The sequence below is a fragment of the Capra hircus genome, chromosome 4 (assembly GCF_001704415.2).
Source record: "Capra hircus breed San Clemente chromosome 4, ASM170441v1, whole genome shotgun sequence".
In the NCBI taxonomy this organism is placed as follows: domain Eukaryota; kingdom Metazoa; phylum Chordata; class Mammalia; order Artiodactyla; family Bovidae; genus Capra; species Capra hircus.
In genome coordinates, this window is record NC_030811.1 from 57,437,811 (window position 1) to 57,457,325 (window position 19,515).

The 19,515-nt window shown below is 42.4% G+C and overlaps 1 protein-coding gene across 2 annotated transcripts in view; it reads left to right on the forward strand.

Annotated features, from left to right (window-relative positions):
- The window catches only part of BMPER (BMP binding endothelial regulator), a 256,680-nt gene that overhangs the window by 137,591 nt on the left and 99,574 nt on the right, over positions 1–19,515 (forward strand). For both annotated transcript variants that reach the window (XM_005679197.2, XM_013963327.2), the window contains exons 7-10: positions 6,138–6,237; positions 11,584–11,693; positions 15,419–15,559; positions 17,660–17,764. In XM_005679197.2, the coding sequence (XP_005679254.1) occupies positions 6,138–6,237; positions 11,584–11,693; positions 15,419–15,559; positions 17,660–17,764 (456 nt within the window). The remainder of the gene's footprint in view (positions 1–6,137; positions 6,238–11,583; positions 11,694–15,418; positions 15,560–17,659; positions 17,765–19,515) is intronic.

Sequence of the window (19,515 nt, forward strand, 5' to 3'; positions counted from 1 at the left end):
ATGAAGGGGGATACTGGCGTCTAGTGGATAGAGACCAGGGATGATGCTAAACATTCTACAGTGCATATGATGGCTCCCTGAAGCAAAGACTTAAAACATCAGTAATGTCAAAGTTGAAAAGCCCTAGGCTAGTGTTGAGTCTCACAAACACACACACACGTGTACACACACACACACAAATTATTTTAGCATGTGGTAGTAGTGGTTTAGTCACTCAATCGACTCCAACTCTTTGCAACCCTATGGGCTATATATATATATATATATATATATATATATATATATATATATATACCCTGTCAGGCTCCTCTGTCCATGGGACTTTATAGCATGTAATATAAACATATATGCCAGTGTATTGTATGTGTATATGTGTATGTGTGTGTGTGTTCATATATACCTTTCTCTTGCCCATTGTAGTTGGCTTGTGAAAGTAAAAGTTGCTCAGTCATGTCCACCTCTTTGCAACCCCATGGACTGTAGCCTGCCAGGCTCCTAAGTCCATGGAATTCTCCAGGCAAGAATACTGGAGTGGGTTGCTGGTTCCTTCTTCAGGGGATCTTCCTAACCCAGGGATCAAACCCAAGTCTCCTGCACTGCAGGCAGATTCTTTACTGTCTGAGCTATCAGGGAAGCAGCTGATATCTCTGCCTTTGTCCACTCTTCTTCCATGCACTCAGCCTCACAACTCACCTGCAGCCTCTCTTCTGTGTTGATTTCTGATTCCACACTGGCCAAGAACAGGGGAAGCCAAGTACTAAGTCCTTCACCCTTGAAGTAGCTGTCATGATCCAGAACTTTATCAAAATAAATTTCCAGGTTGAAGAGGGGCATGGATAAAGATATCCATTTCTTTGGGGGAAGTTTTTTAACCCAATTTGTAATTCACATTTGGTGCTCTGCTCCCAAATTTGCTTTATACCACTGGTCGTTGTGATGTAAAAATTGTGAGTCACACATGAGCTCTTTGTACCCATGATTTGTTTCTTCCTTACGCTAGTTCCTCTAGTTTTTCCTTTTCTTTCATTCTCACCTCCATCAAGAATCAATGGAGAAGTCTATTTTCTTCAGAGTTGAATATTGTTTTTAAAAAATTACTCTCCAACAAACAAAAATCACTCTCGAATGTGGTTGCGTGTAGCTGACTGGTCTTAATTGGTTAGGCATGCACTGCTGTGCTTCCCACCTCCTGTTAGGTGGCTGCGATCTGTTTCCTGGTCAAGGAATGAGTGCCATGTCACGTGCTGCAGAACCGTTTCCAGCCCCCAATTCCCAGCAGACCTCAGGGACGGGAGAAGCGTCCTGCATGCACATGGCTGTGGTTTTATCATCTTGCACTCATCACTGCATTCAGTAAGATGCTTTCTTTTTCTGTTTTAATTATGCAACAGAACTGCTGCTTTAGGGTAAACTTTGACACAAAATAATTGTGTTCTTGACTAAATCAACTAAAAGAAAATTAAGAAAATAGACCTGGCATAAGTTCCATGTCTTTCTTTTTAAAACTACTTTTGGAGAAGCACTTGCATAGGCAATAGGAACAAAGAATCACCTCTAGAGGACAAGTTTGCCTTTTCAAGGAATGGGCTGCTGCTGCTGCTGCTGCTAAGTCGCTTCAGTCGTGTCCGACTCTGTGCGACCCCACAGACGGCAGCTCACCAGGCTCCCCCATCCCTGGGATTCTCCAGGCAAGAACACTGGAGTGTGTTGCCACTTCCCTCTCCAATGCATGAAAGTGAAAAGTGACAAATGGTGGAAATTGTAACTCTCCAGTATCATGGACGTTCCTGGCTTTTCTTGTTGATCAAATGGGAATACAGCCATTAGTCTCTATGCATTTTGACCATTTAGACATTTTCACACATTAGACAAAATACATGGATACTAGGACTTTAAAAATTGAAGTTGAGGGATGCTTTTTGAAATATTGGCACTAACAAACATTTAGCTGGTACCCAAATTATGCAAAACCCACGGAGGTAAAGGGATGCAGACAGCCCTGAACTCTGCTGTCTCATCAGCATCTTGTAGTTGAAGTGCTCTGAAAAATTTACCTGGGTTCTGGAGCTCATTATATGTGGTGGCTCTTCCTTTCATTCAGTGGATTTTTATTGAGATGTTTCCTTGAGTCCTTTGAAGGATATTAGGCTCAAAGGACTGGTTCCTGCCCATACCACAGTCTAGCTTAGAGACAAATCCAGTGTTGTCTGTCAGGGTTAAATGTTCATGTGTGTGTCAAAAATACCACAGGAGTAAAGATGAGAAAAGAAAAGATACAGGATTATAGAGGAGGCTGTTGGGAATTGAAAGGGTCTAGAAGACTTTACAAAACAGAAAAGGCATGAAATAGACCTTGAGTGAAGCAGGATTTCCATAGGGGTCAGTGATGGGGGCAGAAAGGGAAAGTTGCATGTATAAAGAAGAGAGAAGGCATGAGATATGTTTGGGGACAGGAAGGAAATAAGATATATTGGAATCCCCCCTCTGTGTTGGTAGGAAAGGAGATTGGAGAAAAGATTATGGAGTATCTTGACAAAGTTGCCTCACTGGGGCAATAAAGAACTGATGCATCCAAGTGTTAACATGATAAAATTTATTTCTTGCTCATTTAACAGTTCCTTGCAGGTGTTTACTGGGTAGACTTCCATATGGTGACTCAGGGAAGCAGGCTCTTCCACGTTATTGCAAAATTCGTGAGAGCATGGCACCTTGTTGTTCAATCACTCAGCTGTGTCCGACTCTTTGTGACCCCATGAACTGCAGCACACCAGGCCTCCCTTTCCTTCACAGTCTTCTGGAGCTTGCTCAAACTCATGTCCATTGAGTCAGTGATGCCATCCAACCGTCTCATCCTCTGTCATCCCCTACTCCTGCTTTCAGTCTTTCCCAGCATCAGGGTCTTTTCCAGTGAGTCAATTCTTTCCATCAGGTGGCCAAAGTATTGGATCTTCAGTTTCAGCATCAGTCTTTCTAATGAATATTCAGGATTGATTTCCTTTAGGATTGACTGGTTTGATCTCCTTGCAATCCAAGGGACTCTCAAGAGTCTTCTCCAACACCTCAGTTTAAAAGCATCAGTTCTTCGGTGTTCAGCCTTCTTTAGTTGTGAGAGATTTCCGTCTACCTCCCACTGGGCACCCCTAACAGTAAGGGAGACTGGGAAATACAGGTTGGCTCTGTGTCAGGGGAAGAAAAAAGATTCTAGTGGGCATCTAGTTGTTTCTACATGGACTTTTAGCTTGAGTGGGTTGAACTTTCTCCTGAATGTTATGGTTAAGTCATCCTCCACCTTAACATATGGACATGCTCTATAAAGAATGATTTTTTGGTGTATTATATTCACTGCTGGTAATCCCAACATATGGTAAACCTTGAATAAATCTTAGCTCAAATAATGAAACAGTTATGGATGCTAAATAAGGGTCTTAGAGATATCGAACCTTGTAGGATGGACTCGTGGAAAGAAAGCTGAGACAGGTCAGTTAATTAGGAAGCGATGGTGATAATCTGATAGAGTCGATTTAATGCAATTACAGTAGGAATTAGTGCAGTTTTAGAACCAGAAATGTTTGCTTCTGCTTTTTTAACTTTCTTAGTTTACAGCAAAGCCCTGGCTTATAGTTTAGCCAGAGTCCCTGCTGAGTTGAAATCATAGAAGCAGGTTGTGAGCTGAAAGGGCCTGGGACTTTCTTTGGAGGTATTAATTGGAATGCAGCCTCGGGACTTGGGCTATGCCACAATTCTGCAACCCAAACAAAATAAAACCTGACCAAAGCAGCAAACTTAAATTGGAGTTCAAGTTACTTTAACGGACTCTTGGGAGACACAAACTGCAGTTGTATTATGTATGCAAAATTCACTCTTTGACCTTATTGTAAGGAAAATTACTGGAGTGCACACAGTCTTTGGCCAGCTTTCCAGTGTGTTGGACAAGTTAACGGCCATGCAACTATGCAATATTTTTCTTGAATTTTTATTTTAAAATATGCTTGAAAAATAGATGCTGATCCAACAAGAACAGAGAAAATTGATGAAAAGAATACATTCTCTGTGCACCTAAGAGAAGCCGACATCCAGGCAACCTTGTGTAGCCCAAGGCTTCGCGATTTGAGGAAGTTAAAAGCTAAGGAGAGCCTTCTGCCTCCCTCTAGATTTAACTTTTGTGGTTTATGTATAAGCCGGGGCAGACCTCAGGGTGTGACCAAGACTCAGGTTATGCGCCTCTGAAGTCTGGTGAAGGGTCAGAGTCCAGGATTATACAGTCGAGAGAGGAAACTCACTGAGAACAGCTAGGGATTCCTGGGAGATTTTTAGTGATTCGTGCTGATCTGGAAATAATGTAAAAACAACAGAAGGACTTTTTGTGGTATTTTCGTGTGTTTTCTATTGGTTTGGGGAAGAAGCCAACCTTAAAGTGGCTTAAAAATAATAAATATTTTAAAAGACATAACATGCTCTACCCTTTTCATCTGTCCCTACCAAAAAATAAAGCCTGCACAATGAAAATGGCAGGAATAGGGAGGGAAAGCAGAAACAACAGGCGACAGTACTGTGCTCGGCTGGGAATGAATGGGATCCAGACGGCTAATGTCTGGTGTTAATACAGAAAGTGCTGGAGAAGGTGTGAGGAAACGCTATGAGGGAATCTTTCCCGTGCGAGGCCCAGGACTCTTTGAGGCGTGAGTTGCTTATTTCCTGAGGCCTCTCAAGATAAAAATTCCAGGCTTGAGGCAACGGGTACTTTTGAGGGTCTACTAGTTTGGTCTCCAGCTCAAATCCTAGAGAAGCCAATTCATTGAAATGTCATTTGTCTAGTGATTGATCTACCAAATTTGCTGATATTTTTTTTGGTAAAGGAAAAAAAAACTGAATTATTCACAAGTTTGATAGTAATTCATATTGCACTGGATAGCTTTCACTTGAGCCTTGCAAAGCTGTTGAATGTAAATTGACTGGAAAGCCCTAGGTTTTTTTTTTTTTTTGTCGGCTTTATGGGGATTCAGTTACAAGTTGTTGAGGCTGGAAAAACAGGCATCCCTGCTAAGGAACGGAGAAAGGAAGTTGGTATGCTCATCTTCACATCTTGGAGGGGCGAGAGATACTAAAGGGCAGAGAAGCAGGGGATACTGAGGAAGAGACGGAATGGATGTCAGAAGTGATGGATGCTGGAGGTCAGAAAGGGTCAAGAATGAGAGACAATGAAAGATCTGAAGACTCTAGAACATTTTCTGAGGCTGCTGAAGTCTTTTTAATATCAGTCATCATAAACCTTCTACTTGATTCATATTAGTTTGACTGAGTGACTTCAGTGAAATGATTCTTCTGAATGTTGGCTTCCAGTGTATCCATTTTCAGCAGATTGACTTACTTCCCCAAATCTGAACCTTGCGGAGTTGTTCTAGCAACACCTTTAAGGAGTGACCAAAAGGGAGGTCTTCCTGGAGGAAGCTTTACTGCAGGATTAGAAAGATGGGGTCCTGAAAGAGGAAGACACATCTCAGTAAAACCCCCAAAGTTGCTTTCTTGCCTTGGGCTTGGAAAGAGAGGTCAACTTGTCTGGGTTTGCCAGAGACGTTTCCTGGTTATAGTACTGAAAGCCTCAAATCTCAGCCAAACTGAGAGTGTTGGTTGGTCTTAAAAGCCAAAATGCTCAAGTGGCTCAGACAGTAAAGAATCTGCTTGTAATGCAGGAGACCAGGATTCAGTCTGTAGGTTGGGAAGATTCCCTTGGAGGAGGGCATGGCAACTCACTCCTCAATATTCTAGCCTGGAGAATGTCATGGACAGAGGAGCCATGGTGGGCTACAGTCCATGGGGTTGCAAGGAGTCTGACATGACTGAGTGACTTTCACTTTCACTTCAAGAAGGAAAAAAAACATAAAGAAAGGTGGTGGCGGTGGTGGTGAGTGGGGAGAGGTGATGCTGTACCCATCACTTCAGAGGCAGTCTTCTCGTGGGTACAATTCACGGCATCTACGGGGAAGAGCATGGGATGCCTAGGGGCAGTTGCCCAGGTCTGAGCAATCACCCTGGGACCAACCCCAGGAAAGGTCTAGGTTTGTTCCAAATAGTTTGGTTAGACACTATATATATGCACGTACTTTTCTAAATGTGCTTTTTTCTCCTCTTTTCTTTAGGGAGGCAGGACACAGTGCGTGAGAGAAGTCTGTCCCATTCTCTCCTGTCCTCAGCACCTTAGCCACATTCCCCCAGGACAGTGCTGCCCCAAATGTTTGGGTGAGTGATTGTTTTCAGGTCAAAGAACAATGTAATTTATTCTGGGAGTTTCTGTTGAGCGTTGTCCACTTTGTTATCTTGAGGTTTTCAAGTTGTGCTGTTTCATGGCTTCTTAGAGACAGATTACTTGAGTGTAAGGTGTGGTGGCTCAGTAGGTAAAGAATCCACCTGCAGTGCAGGAGACCTGGGTTTGATACTTGGGTCGGGAAGATCCCCTGGAGGAGGAAATGGCAACCCACTCCAGTATTCTTGCCTCGGAAATCCCACGGACAGAGGAGCCTGGTGGGCTATAAGACCATGGGGTTGCAAGAGTTGGGCACAGCTGAGAGACTAAACCACCACCAAGGTGTGTACAAGGGTTTATTTCACTTCTGAGCCTCCCCAGAACTTTCTTTTCTTTTATCTTCCCCTGTAGTTGTAAACTTGGTATACCAGACACCCTGGGATAATAGCCTGATGTGGGGAGAATGGTCCTGAGGAAACCGTCTTTAATTGGACATTTGATGATTAGTAGGAATGTATTTTTGTGGGGAGAACAACATTGAGAAACTGTCTTTAACTGGGCATCTGACATTTAGTAGGAATGTATTTTAAAGGCATGTGAGGACTTCCCTGGCAGTCCAGTGGTTAAGACTCTGTGCTACCAATGTGGGGGGTTGGGTGGGGGATGGGGGCAGAGGCGTGAAGGTTCAATCCCTGGTCAGGGAACTAAGATCGCACATGATTCAAAGCATGCCCCCAAAAGAAGTGTTATTTTAGAGGCAAAAACATGCAGGAGGATAAGGTGCCTCAAACAAGAGGTTTGGAAGGGAATAATGAATAAGTCAATAAAAAAGAGGGTTAGCTATTCCTTTTGGAGCAGTTATTATGTACTAGGCACCATGTGAAAACTTCAGGAACTTTTTTTCTCATTTAATTTTCTCAAGAGTCTGTGACATACAGGTGCTAAGTATAGAATTCTGATGTGTATTAATAATATAGGGACCGTGATTAGTTTTGTGCTGAGAAAGAAGTAGAATTCCTAGAAGGTAGCACAGCTAGTGAGCTATGGAGTTGACTCCTGAACATGAGTCTCTGTGATTCCCAAGTCCACGATTTAATCTGCTGCTTCTCAGCTTTCCAGGTAACATGGAGAGCAGCATGCATGTTACCACCTGAAGAGAAACACCCTGGAGGAGGGTCTCTAGAGCACAGAATCCTTTGGGTTTTGTTTGTAATCTATATATCAGCTTTTTCCATGTGGCCTTTAGGTCACTGAGTTGATTGAGTTTGACTGTTTAAGATTCAGATAAAAGTAGCTTGATCCTTCAAATGAATACAATAGAATATGCAGCATCCTCACCAGTATCTCCAGGGATCCTTGGCAGGGGGCTTGCATTTTCTCTAGTCACCGCTGGCTTTGTGTTTCTGCTCCTGCTGCTTTTTCCTATTTGTTCCCTACCTCTTCCTCTTCCACCTCCTCCTCCTTCTCTTCCCTTTTGTTGTTCCTCTTCCTTTCCCTCCTCCATCTGCTTCTTCAACATCATTTTGCTCTTTCAGGAAAACCTCCCCACCCTGTCTTTTCACATTCTATGGTGCTATTGAATCGAGGCTTGTGCAGGGGATTTAGCTGAAGGTTTACAGTAAGAGGCTGATTACTTTTCAGGGAAGCACAATGAATAACAGAAACTGAAATATTAAGCTCGCTTTGTTCTTAAAATGTCTCAGCTACTTTGCCTTTAGGAAAATATCACTGTTTGTCTCTTTTCTGTGGATCCCAGCGTCCAATCCTTATTGTCCACACTCTTTCCTGGAATCTTCTGTCTTTTCTGTCATACTTTGCTTCCTCCATCCAAAACACCTGTTAATTTATTTTTATCATTCCCAGCTTATCATACCCATACCCTGAAGTCTATCTTTCTACAGTTGAATTGGCCAATAAAGGTGTCTTGTTAAATGAAGGCAGCCTTCTCTTCTTTGAAGGATTCTGCTGCTAACTCTTCATCTAATAATGTTTGCCTTCCTTCTGTGTACACACACGCAAACACACACACAAACAAGCACCTGCTTTTAAAGTAATTTCATAGATATTATCAGAAGAAAGGAGAATTGCTTAGACATGACTGACTGAAGGCATTTCCACTGATGTGTGTGCTTCTTGGGTTGCCCATGTGTGCTTGTGCCCCCAGAAGAGAAGCAGCCAGTTCACTGCTGTTGAAATCATCATGCTGTGGGTCATGGTGGAAACAGGGCCCCATCTAAGTGAGAAAGTTGTCCCAGAGGAGGCGTGGCTTGGGGCCTCAACTTGAAGATAAGTAGGCTTGCCTAGAGAATCCTGTGGACAGAGGAGCCTGGTGGGCTGCTGTCCATAGGCTTGCACAGAGCCAGACATGACTGAAGTGACTTAGCATGCATGCATGCACTGGAGAAGGAAATGGCAACCCACTCCAATTTTCTTGCCTGGAGAATCCCATGGATGGAGGAGCCTGGTGGGCTGCCATCTATGGGGTCACACAGTCGGACACAACTGAAGCGACTTAGCAGCAGCAGCAAGCTTGATTAAAGCTCTGAAGCTGGTATCATGGATATGCTGAGTCAGATCAGATTCTCATATGAACAATGACTGTTGTACTAAATGCGGGTTTTTCTGTCTATTTGTGGTCATAAGTCAGACTACAAAAGGAACAGCAAGTCTTAGGACACTCAAAATCCTAATTCTCCCAAATGAGACCTTTACTGCTGGGCTAAGCCCCAGTGGAATAAAGTGGAAATGGCTTAGATTAGGCTATACACAGAGTCTCTGAACTGTTCTTTTGAATGTTTTATCTTATTTTGAGCCATGATGACTTTGGGATTTAGGTAAGATTGTATGTTCTTTGACAGTAGAAAGAAACATACCCACACAACAGAAGACAGGAAAAAAAAGGCGGGGTGGGGGGAAACACAGCAATGCTTAGTAGATGCTGAAATTTTAGACTAATTAGACTTTTGGATTTTTGGACACTGATTTGCTGTTGAGTTTTCCCTTGAGCAGGATTCATTCACATGACATACCCCTGCCTTTTGCACTATTTTCCTCTCTTTTCTCATTTTCAATGACAGCCTCATCAGAAGTTTCTATATAGAGAGCACCCGATGCACCTCTTAGAGTCACACAGCCCAAGATCATATTTGAATTATACGTGCTGTGTGCTCACTTGCTCAGTTGTGTATGGTTCTTTGCGACCCCCATGGACTACAGCCCATCAAGCTCCTCTGTTCATGTGGATTCTCCAAGCAAGAATACTGGAGTGGATTGCCATTTCCTTCTCCAGGGGATCTTCCTGACCCAGGAATTGGGCCCACGTCTCCTGAATTGGCAGGTGGATTCTTTACCACTGTGCCACCTGGAAAGCCTATTTGAATTATACCACCTCTAATAATGATAATACTTATCTGCCATTGGTCATATTTGCACAGGGAGATTAAACTCAAGCCTTTTTTGTTCAGTAGTCTACTGATGTATCAATCCACCAGTCTAATTATAATAATATAATATAATATAAATAATAAAAGGCAGGACAAGGCAAACCATATTATCACAATTTGAAACAAATACTCAGTTGAAGCAGAGCTATTTTTAATTCTTAAAGGACAGAAATATATCTTTGATGGAATAATATAGAGGACAGTATTTCAAGCAGTGAAAAATAACATCACCATCATTTTTGTAGTAAATTAAAAAAAATACCTGCTTAGGCGTGTTTCTTATACTTTTATAGAGTGTCCTAAATCAAGGTGTGATATGACAGGTGTGATTCTGATGGGGTGGGTGTCCTGTACACAGATTTTTGATGCTTCAGACAACCCTTGGGAGTTACCTAGAGGAAGACCTAGAGAAAGGATGAATTCTGTGTTTTTCAGGTAATCCTCTGATTTAATCTGTAAATTTTTACAAACTTCAAAAGACTTAGAACCTGAGTATACACAGAAGAATGCCTGTTTCAGTTGGGATATTGCTAATTGTTAGGTGCGCATACAGTCATTATGCTAAATTTTATCTAACCATAAAAAAGTTTTTGATGGTATACTTTAGCACTGACATTGTAGTTAGAGATGGTAATGTGTTATTGGGAGGAGGCATTTTGATATTATTTTATGACAAGTGAACTAAGTCAGGCCTGGAGAAATCAAGCTCAAGATCACCTGGGAGTCTGTATGTGGGACCCAAGTTAAAATTATCACAATCATCTTTTGAAGCAAGTTTGCTTCTTGTAGGGAGAACTAAACTAATGATTTAATTCTACATCTATACTGTATCCCAGCTTTGAGGTTGACTTTTAACGGGAAGATGGCATTTTTGTTGACACCTACTAACAGTAATTCCAACAATTCTAATTCCGAGAATAGTATTTCATATGTGTTTATAGATACTTAAGCATTTCATTTGGTCTCCAATGAAATAGAGACTGCTTTTAATCTTTTTACAGGAAGAGTGTGGGTATAAATCTTATGACTGATGATTAATCTTTGACTTCTCAACTTAGTCCTTAATTGAAGTAACATTTCAGAGATATTTTTATGTACTCCAGAGGGTAGAAACTCAAATACTGAAAGAAAGGAGGAAATTGAATTGCACTCTTTATTTGGGGTTGATTTTTTTTCGCCTTTTGGGTCACCAATCATATCCTTACATCAGTGAAAACCAAGGTAATTCTGCAAGAGGTGTGATGCCTGTGGGAGGTTGAACACTGGGTATATGGAACTGGATTCTTCCTTTCTGTGATCTTTGAGTTAGCATCACCCTTGATGCCAATGGACTTGTCATTTGTTAAACTGAGATATCTCATTAGTTTTTCTTCTTGCTCATCCTAGTCTTCTTTGGATATCTTGACTTCTCCTGCCTCTTCCCTGCCAACACCCACCTTCTGGATAATTTTACTCATTCCTTAAGATACAGCTCAGGCAACACATCCTCCAAAAAGTCTTCTCTGTCCTCCCATCCTCACAGTTCCTAGAGTGGCTTCTTTCCAGAACTGACTGTCTTATTGTATTGAAATCATCTTTTGTGGGTTTGTTTCCCCAGTAAGCTAAGCTCCACTGGGACAGGATGCCTTAGTCATCATGGCTCACTAAGATGAACTCATAATAAAGATTTGTTGAACTTACAAGATTCAGTATGGAATCAAACTCTCTTTAGCAAAAACTCTTTGAAGTCATGATTCCTGGGAATCCCCTGGAAACATGTGACCCATGGCTCTGTATTTGTGCACTGGATTGACCTGGTCTTGTGGCAATGCTCAACAGTCCTGTGCTATAATTGCTGATGATGAAGCGGGACAGTCCTGACCTCTGTCTTGCTAACACTATGCCGTTGCTTCTTTCTAGGTCAAAGGAAAGTGTTTGACCTCCCATTTGGAAGCTGCCTCTTTCGCAGTGATGTTTATGACAATGGATCCTCTTTTCTCTATGATAACTGCACTGCATGTACCTGCAAGGTAAGATGGTTCTGAGGGGCTGTGGTCCAAAATGGATAGCATTTTGGTTTTAATGTTAACGCTATAGCCAAACATAATAATGTGTTATTTATGGTAACAAAGCATTACTGATGCCACTTTATCTGTAAAATTATATTGCATGTTCACAAGGAAGTTTAGACATAGGATCCAAATTACAAATCACTGTTATCTTCCCAGGACCAATAAGTGAGCTCTGGGGGTGAGAATTAAACTCTGAGGGGCTGAAGCACTTATAAAAATCAGATAAATGCACATGGCAGTGTTCTCTGGCTCTAATTATTCAGTATGAATTCTCTGACACACCTGGCAATAAAAATGGCTTTAACCACACGCAAGAGAAAAGAAGCCAACTCATCAGAAAAAGCTGTTGCTGCGAAAGATCGAGAACAGGAAAAGAAGGGGGCAACAGAGGATGAGATTGTTGGACAGCATCACTGACTCAATGGACATGAGTTTAAGCAAACTCTAGGAGATAGTAAAGGACAGGAACGCCTGGTGTGCTGCAGTCCACGAAAAAAAAAATAGTTACACAATTTTCTCAAAACGCAACCACACATCTAGTGACTGGTAAAGAAAGAATTCCTCAGCTCCAGAAATTTAAAGGGATTATGCACATCACACATTCCTAGACTATGTTTATGTGGTGATTCGGTTCTGAAACCGAGAAGAGAATCATTTACACGGAGGACTTTAGGACCATTCATTAGCAAGTTAACCGAAACATCTGTGTGACATGAGTTTGGAATAATACATTTTGGGGGTGATAGTTGTTGTTTGTTTTTAATAAACAGAGGTCTGTAGAGGGAAAGAAGAACTTTTTTCACTGTCAATCATAGCTTGAATTAGAGTTCAGAAGTTCGCGATTACTCAAGGCATGCTTTGTTAATGAGCATGCACTGCATTTTCAAGGAAGTAGCCGAGTAAGGGCTGAACTGTCTGTTCCCTAGCACTGAACAACAAGTAATTCCGAAGACTAGAAGTACTTTCCTGAGGCCCTCTCCTCTCTTTCATGGTTCATAGACTCCTGTGCTAAACATATAGCCACTCCTTCTGTTGTCTTGACCTCCATCCTCTGGACTTCTCTTTCTCTCCTGGAATTTCACAGGTTATAGCTTCCTCTTGGGGATACTGAACCTTTGATGAAACATCACATTCCCGATTTTCTTGATTGCAGAAAAGTCAGGCATCCCAGGGGTGGAAATTAGTTATGCTTGCAGCGTTTTGGGTCTCATTCTTTGAGAGATTCGTTGAGTGGTGATTAGCCAATATATCCCAATACTCAAAAGAAGCGTAACTGAAACTGTTCCTTCAAGATGTTTTTTATCAGAGTACAAGTTCACGGTCATTTTTGGGAAATGGAATACTTGAAGAATCAGGCTGCAATCATTTGGGGTGATCAGGATTGTTTTGTACCTGTTAGAGCTTCCCTCTCCAGTATCCCCATCCAGTGAGTGCCTTGGCAGGTACAGGAAACAATTCTCTGAACACAATTCAGTTTTAGGCTTCTGTCTCCCTGCAGTGTCCTCATCTTCCTTGAGTTTGATTAGCAAACTCCTCTTCATTTACAGCAGCCTTTCTCAGATATCTCCCCTTCTAGTGAGGTTTTCCCAACCCACCTACATAGGTAATTGTTGCATCTTCTCTAGCCCTATACCTTTACCAGTTCTTTTTTACCACATTATTATATAGTCCTTGTTCAGATGGTTATCTCCTCTTTGTGAGTTCCTTGAGGACAGGCGCACATCCATCCATCTCTGTATTCTAATTGCTTAATCCAGTTCCAGGCAATGATCTAATGGTACTCTGTGTGTGTGTTTGTTTGTGTGTGGTGGGGGATGGTTGGTTGTGGGTGTATATTTAATGAAAGTTGGGCAATCTATCATGAAGTATGCATTATTCTAGAGCTGGTGAGTGCCCTTGTTTTTCAAACTTGAAATCAAAACATGCAATTTGACAAAGGATTTTTTTTTCCAATTTATGAGTTGACTTATTTCCATGTGCCAGGCACTGTGCCAAGTACTTTGCATATTCCATTAAACTACACAATAAACTTGAGAAGTGTTATCATCTCCATTTTGAAGATGAGGAATCCGGGGCACAGGGGGATGGATTTGTACAAGACAATACGCTTAATAAATGAGCTGGCATTCTACCCTGGTCTTATTCAATTCTATATCTTATCCACTGTGTGGTGTGATTTGAATAACAAATGCCTTTTTTTGAAGGATCATCTCATTGTCGTATTAATCTTAAGAGGATAAGTTAGTGAGAGCATAGTAGATGGTACCAGAAGTGCCTCTTGAAGTCACAGAATTGATGTAGTAGTTGCAGAAGTTACATCCGTCGATTTACACAACCTATTTGTATGCAAGGCTCCAAAGTGAGTCCTCTCTCCAAGCTTACTGACTGGGTCTACGTCTTGGAGAGGGGTTTGGTCTCTCATTTCCCTGCTCTTTGTTCACACTAACTCAGCACATTGAGGTCATTGCCAATCTATCCTGGGACACTTCTTTCCTCCATCCTGTCTTCTGCTAAGTTTCATAAATATTTTGCTCTTATAGTCATTCCACCTGATATTCTACTCCAGGTGAAATTCAGCTTTTGGCTGGGGAACTGGAAAAATTTACTTTTCTTAGGCTCCTCTGAACTTTTTGCTCATGCATTGTTGAATGAGTCAGTAAGTACAACTCACTTGACTATTTTGTCCATGGAATGCCACTTCTTTTGAATTCAAGCCACACTCCTTAATGTTACAGATATAGACTTGTCACCCTCAGAGTTTAAGTGTCCTTGATTAAGGTCACACAGTTGATGGAAGACCCCTAGAACCCAGGCCTAGCTTTAGAATTGCTTGTTAGGTTCCTTTGTGAACACAGAACACACTAAGGAATTTCATCTTCACATGGAGCATGAGCTCTAAATTTTTACTCTTTGATCAAAAATATCCTGAGTTTACTGTCAGCTCTTAGAAGGTGTCATAAAGCAGGGGGAGCCCTGAGGGAACACTGTTAAGGAAGGTTGCAAAAGACGAGAAGGGCAGGAAAAAGGAAGGAAACTGGTTGGTCCACAGTGCACTGGGCCTTCTTGCCCAGTGGCTGGAGCAGGGTATCCTGTTGGTCTCTTGAGCATTAACTGATAAGCCCTTGGAAAGTGGGGGGCATATGTCACACTCTTCATAGCTTCCTCTTCTAGTCTAGATGCTTAGTTAGCAAATAAAGTTTTGAGGTGAATGAAAGATTTATTGCAGTGAATTAGAATATGGTATCTTTGATCCCTGGGAAGATTCCCTGTAGAAGGGAAAGGCCTCCCACTCTAGTATTCTGGCCTGGAGAATTCCATGGACTGTATAGTCCATGGGGTCGCAAAGAGTTGGGCATGACTGAATGACTTTTACATACATCTTCAGCATATGTTTTAAAGAAGTTAATTGTGGGTTGTTAAAGGAAGACCAGGACTTCCTTGTAGCTCAAACAGTAAAGAAACTGCCTGAGTTGGGAAGTTCCTCTGGAGAAGGGAATGGCAATCCATTCCAATATTCTTGCCTGGAGAATTCCATGGACATAGAAGCCTGGTGGTCTATAGTCCATGGGGTTGCAAAGAGTCAGGCATGACTGAGTGACTAACACACACAAAGGAAGACCAGGTAGGATGTCTGGTGGAGGTGGAAATTGTTTTTAACTTCCAGTTTGCTTTTGGGCCCCCAGGACTCCACTGTTGTGTGTAAGAAGAAGTGCTCCCACCCTGGTGGCTGCGACAGAGGCGAGGAGGCCTGTTGTGATGACTGCCTCCTACGAGTGCCCCAGGAAGACATCAAAGTGTGCAAGTTTGGCAACAAGATTTTCCGGGTATGTCATGAACAAAGCTCGTGGGAACTACTATATGATACTGAGTTGTAGAAAGCTCCTAGCAAAGTGCAGACTGCAAAATTTCACATTTTGTGTATATATGTATGTATGTGTACAAAAGTATTTATTTATATGTACATATATGTTTAGAGTCAAGGACACTTAGGGGTAGAGAAGCAACTGTCTGTGTTTTTCTTGGCTTTACTTTTGGTTTATAACATGTTACACCTGTAAAACATTGCCTTTTCTAAATGTGGTGGCCAGTGGTTGGGGCTGAGCTGAGGAGTCCCCTGGATGGTGCAGCTATGGGTACCTGATGCCTGGGGACAGCAGTCAGAGATGCGTGGTGCTCCTTGGTGAGATCCTGATTCTCTTAGAACCTTTCCACTAAGCTCCTTTTTCAGAGAGAGATTTTCCCATTTGGAAGATGTTTGGGTGAGGTTGTGGCCAGCAGAGCAGTTGAACCAAGATGAGAGTCCTGCCCCAGCTGAGTGAGTAGGGTCGGCTGCTGCCCATCTCAGGTGTGTTTTACACTGTTTCCTAGTGGCGTGGGTGGGAAGTTGGCCAGTGACCATTTAAATGTTAGGATTAAGATCATTGACTTTGTCCAGAGTGCTGCCCATCTAGTCTGTTTTCCCCATGGGTGGAGGGAATTTCTCTGCACCTGAAGGTGTCATCTCAGGGTACCCTTGAGAATTGAGACCCTCAGAATCAAGTCAGAGAAGGAGGCACCTCAGGCCCTCCGCACTTGGCTAGATTTCCTATTACGAAGCTGGAGGGAGAGTCTTGATTCTTACGACATCTGTAAAAAGACTTGATGTGTCATGCCTAAGGGAAGGGCATCACGTGTGTATATGTGTGTATGTATCTGTGTGTTGTGGTTCCACCAGGCTTCCAGAGCTACTCATGTGTCCTCTTTACACGTCATCCTCTGTCTCTGGAGCATCCAGATGCGGTAGGCTCACCCTGATGACTCTTGTGCAAAGTGCTTTCCAGGCTCCTCGCAAAAAGTTTCCTTTGTATACATGGATGGGGCCTGAAGTAATTTATGGAGTCCTAGAAATGTGCATTCAGAGAATTTTCAATAGTCAGATACCCTTTAAAACAGATTCAATCAGAGAAATAAAAGGCACTAGAGACATAGGTAGTCCTTAAAATACCTTCCAAAAATGAGAAGGAAGAGTAAGAGGCATAGGTAACATCAAAGATCTGGGCTGGTTTTTCTGTTTTTAATAAAATTTGCTGCTCAGATCCAGAAGCCCAGAAAGGAATCCTTGCTCTGTTTTCAGGCCTAAATCTATTGCCCATAATCTTTTTTTCTCACAAGCAAGAATACACGTTCCTGCATGTTCCCAGAAGTACAGGATTTTTGTGGCTGAACACTTGGCAACTGCAGATTATAAACCCAATAAGCCAAAGAGATGCCTCAAACAGCCTTTTCTGGGCTAGAAAATGTGTCCCACGTGCTACCCAGCCCTTTAGGAGGAGAGTATCAGACAGGCAGGGACATGGGATGAATGGCTTTTGGGAGTTTTCTGTGCTCCACATTTTCAGATGGTTTGCTGGTCAGGTGTCTGCCTGGCAATGGGAGTCATATGGATTAGTCTCTGTTCTTTACATGTTCGTGCCCCATGTGGGCCAGAACCATGTCACATCTGGGAATGAACTAACCACCTCCGGACATCTCAATTAACTACTGGCATCTGGGAGAACTCAAACTTTTCAGTCCTATCAAATGGAAAAATTAGACCCTTGTTGCATCATGTAGGAAAAGTCTTGTTTGTCTCCCAGGGTGAAGCTAAGTAAACAATGCAAAAGGAGCAAGATGCAAATATGACTTGGTTTGATGTACAAACTTTTTTTTTTTTATACCCTGGAGGGGAAATGCATGCACACACACACACACACACACACACACACTAAGATCTAGCATTTCTATCAGATCAGTTAGATGTAGATAAACACCTCATAGTAATTCGATCTACTGATGGAAACCATCACTCAGGGAAGAAATGCTTTCCTTGACAGACAAATCCTAGCCTGGTGGACTAGCTCCCATCAGCCTCCAGCTTATGGAAGATTCTGTGGTCTCCCTTGCAGGATGGAGAGATGTGGTCGTCTGTCAACTGCACCATCTGTGCTTGTGTGAAAGGCAAGACAGAGTGTCGCAAGAAGCAGTGTGTTCCCATCAGCAGCTGCCCCCAGGTTCGTCTGCAGGTTGACTTTCTCTTTAAGCATCTTGAGAACCATCCTGTGTGTGGCATGGTCACCTCCCATCTTCTGAGCACAGAATTCAGATCCTCCAAAACTTCCAAGTTCCCAAATAGACACGTGTCGTTTGCAAAGCTTGCTCTTTGTTCTTTATGGTTCTCATCCAGATTCTAGCCTAACAGGGTAATATCTCTTACCTCGCTCTGTTTTTTACTGATCTCTCCTAGTTTTTTGTTTTAATGACTCCAACTTCTGTTTGATCAGCTCCCTCGTGTCTTTTGCTGGGTTTTCTTTTGAATATCATAAAAGATCCTTTCATTTTACCTCTCTTTTTCTTTCTTTTCAAATCAGTTTTCTTCCTGTAGCCATTCAAAGGAATATGTGGTTGTTTATTAATAAATTCTCCAAGGAGTTTCACCTGCCCAGTGGCACCCTCCAATCCCTTTTCTGAAGTTTTCTCTCGCCAACCCAGGCTCTGTTGTAGTCCTGAATGGAAATGGCGTCTTTATGGAAATATCTCTTTTCAGAAACCCATAGTTCCAGTGCCCTGAATAAAGCATCCATTATCTTCCAAAGCATGAGCTTCATTGAATTCACCTCAGCAACTTGAAACCTTTCAAGGTTTTATGCATTTTGGGAAAATGTCAAGCCTATTCAATACCTTCCAGTGAATGAAAAAAATACATCCATATATTCAGGCCATGTCTTCCTTTCTCTGTCAGAGACAGCTTTTAATTTTATTCACATCTGTTATTATTATAAACAAAAAGTTGCTGTTTTTACGTGAGTGCCAAATGAGGCACAAAAAAACAACAGCTGTTGCTATTGCACAACTGAAAAAAGGGGGGAGAAAAAAAGAAAGAAAGAAAGAAACCCTAATTAGTCTTGCTTTAAAAAGCCTCAGACATAAAACTGAAAACCTCCCATAAAAGAAAAAAAAAAAAAAAAAAAAAAACCCAACCAGGAGATACAATAAGGAGAGTTGAGCATGGTCTGCTTATAAATATTCATTGGGAAAAATGGTATCACATCATTTTTGCCCGTCCTTGGGGAACCCTCACTGGTAATGAACTCCTGCGGCACATGTTAGTAATAATGGGCTTCCTTATTCTACAAGACAAAAACAAAAGGCTGAGCCAGCCTGGTGGCTCGAGTAACCAGCCTCCGCAGGCCCTGGTGGAGTTCCTGGCTTCACTTGAGTCCTGCCACTTGCGGCAGGTGTGGTGGTCTGCATAGACCTCTTGCCGGGGGGAAGGCAGTGCTCTGTTACCAGCGTCTCGGTTCCTGTCTCTTCTTTGTGGACCATATTTGGGCCAGGAGCATCCGTCCCTCCAGGCGCAGGCCTGGCGTTTCCCCCACCCCCACCCCCACCCCATCCCTGTCTTCTTGTCAGAGCCCGTCAGGCAGTGCCTGGCTCCTGCCTCAGGGCCCACCTTTTTGTTTCTAGGCAGTTTTCCAATCATTCCTTTGGTTCACACTTTGCCTTCTCAGGGACCAGCACAAAGCACTTTGGAAGATAATTTAGTTTTACCATAGAAATCCTGTTAAACACTTACTTCCCCTCCCCTGCATTGCTTTGGGAAATTAAAAAAAAAAAAAAGATTAAAAAAAAAAAATTCCTGCTCAATCTTTCCTGGCTACTATACATCTTTTTCCAGAAGTTTGCATGCCTTGTTGAAGAAGGATTGTGTGGTTGCATTCCCTTCTTGACAGTCCCCCAGGGGCAAAGGAGTGCGTTTGGTGAG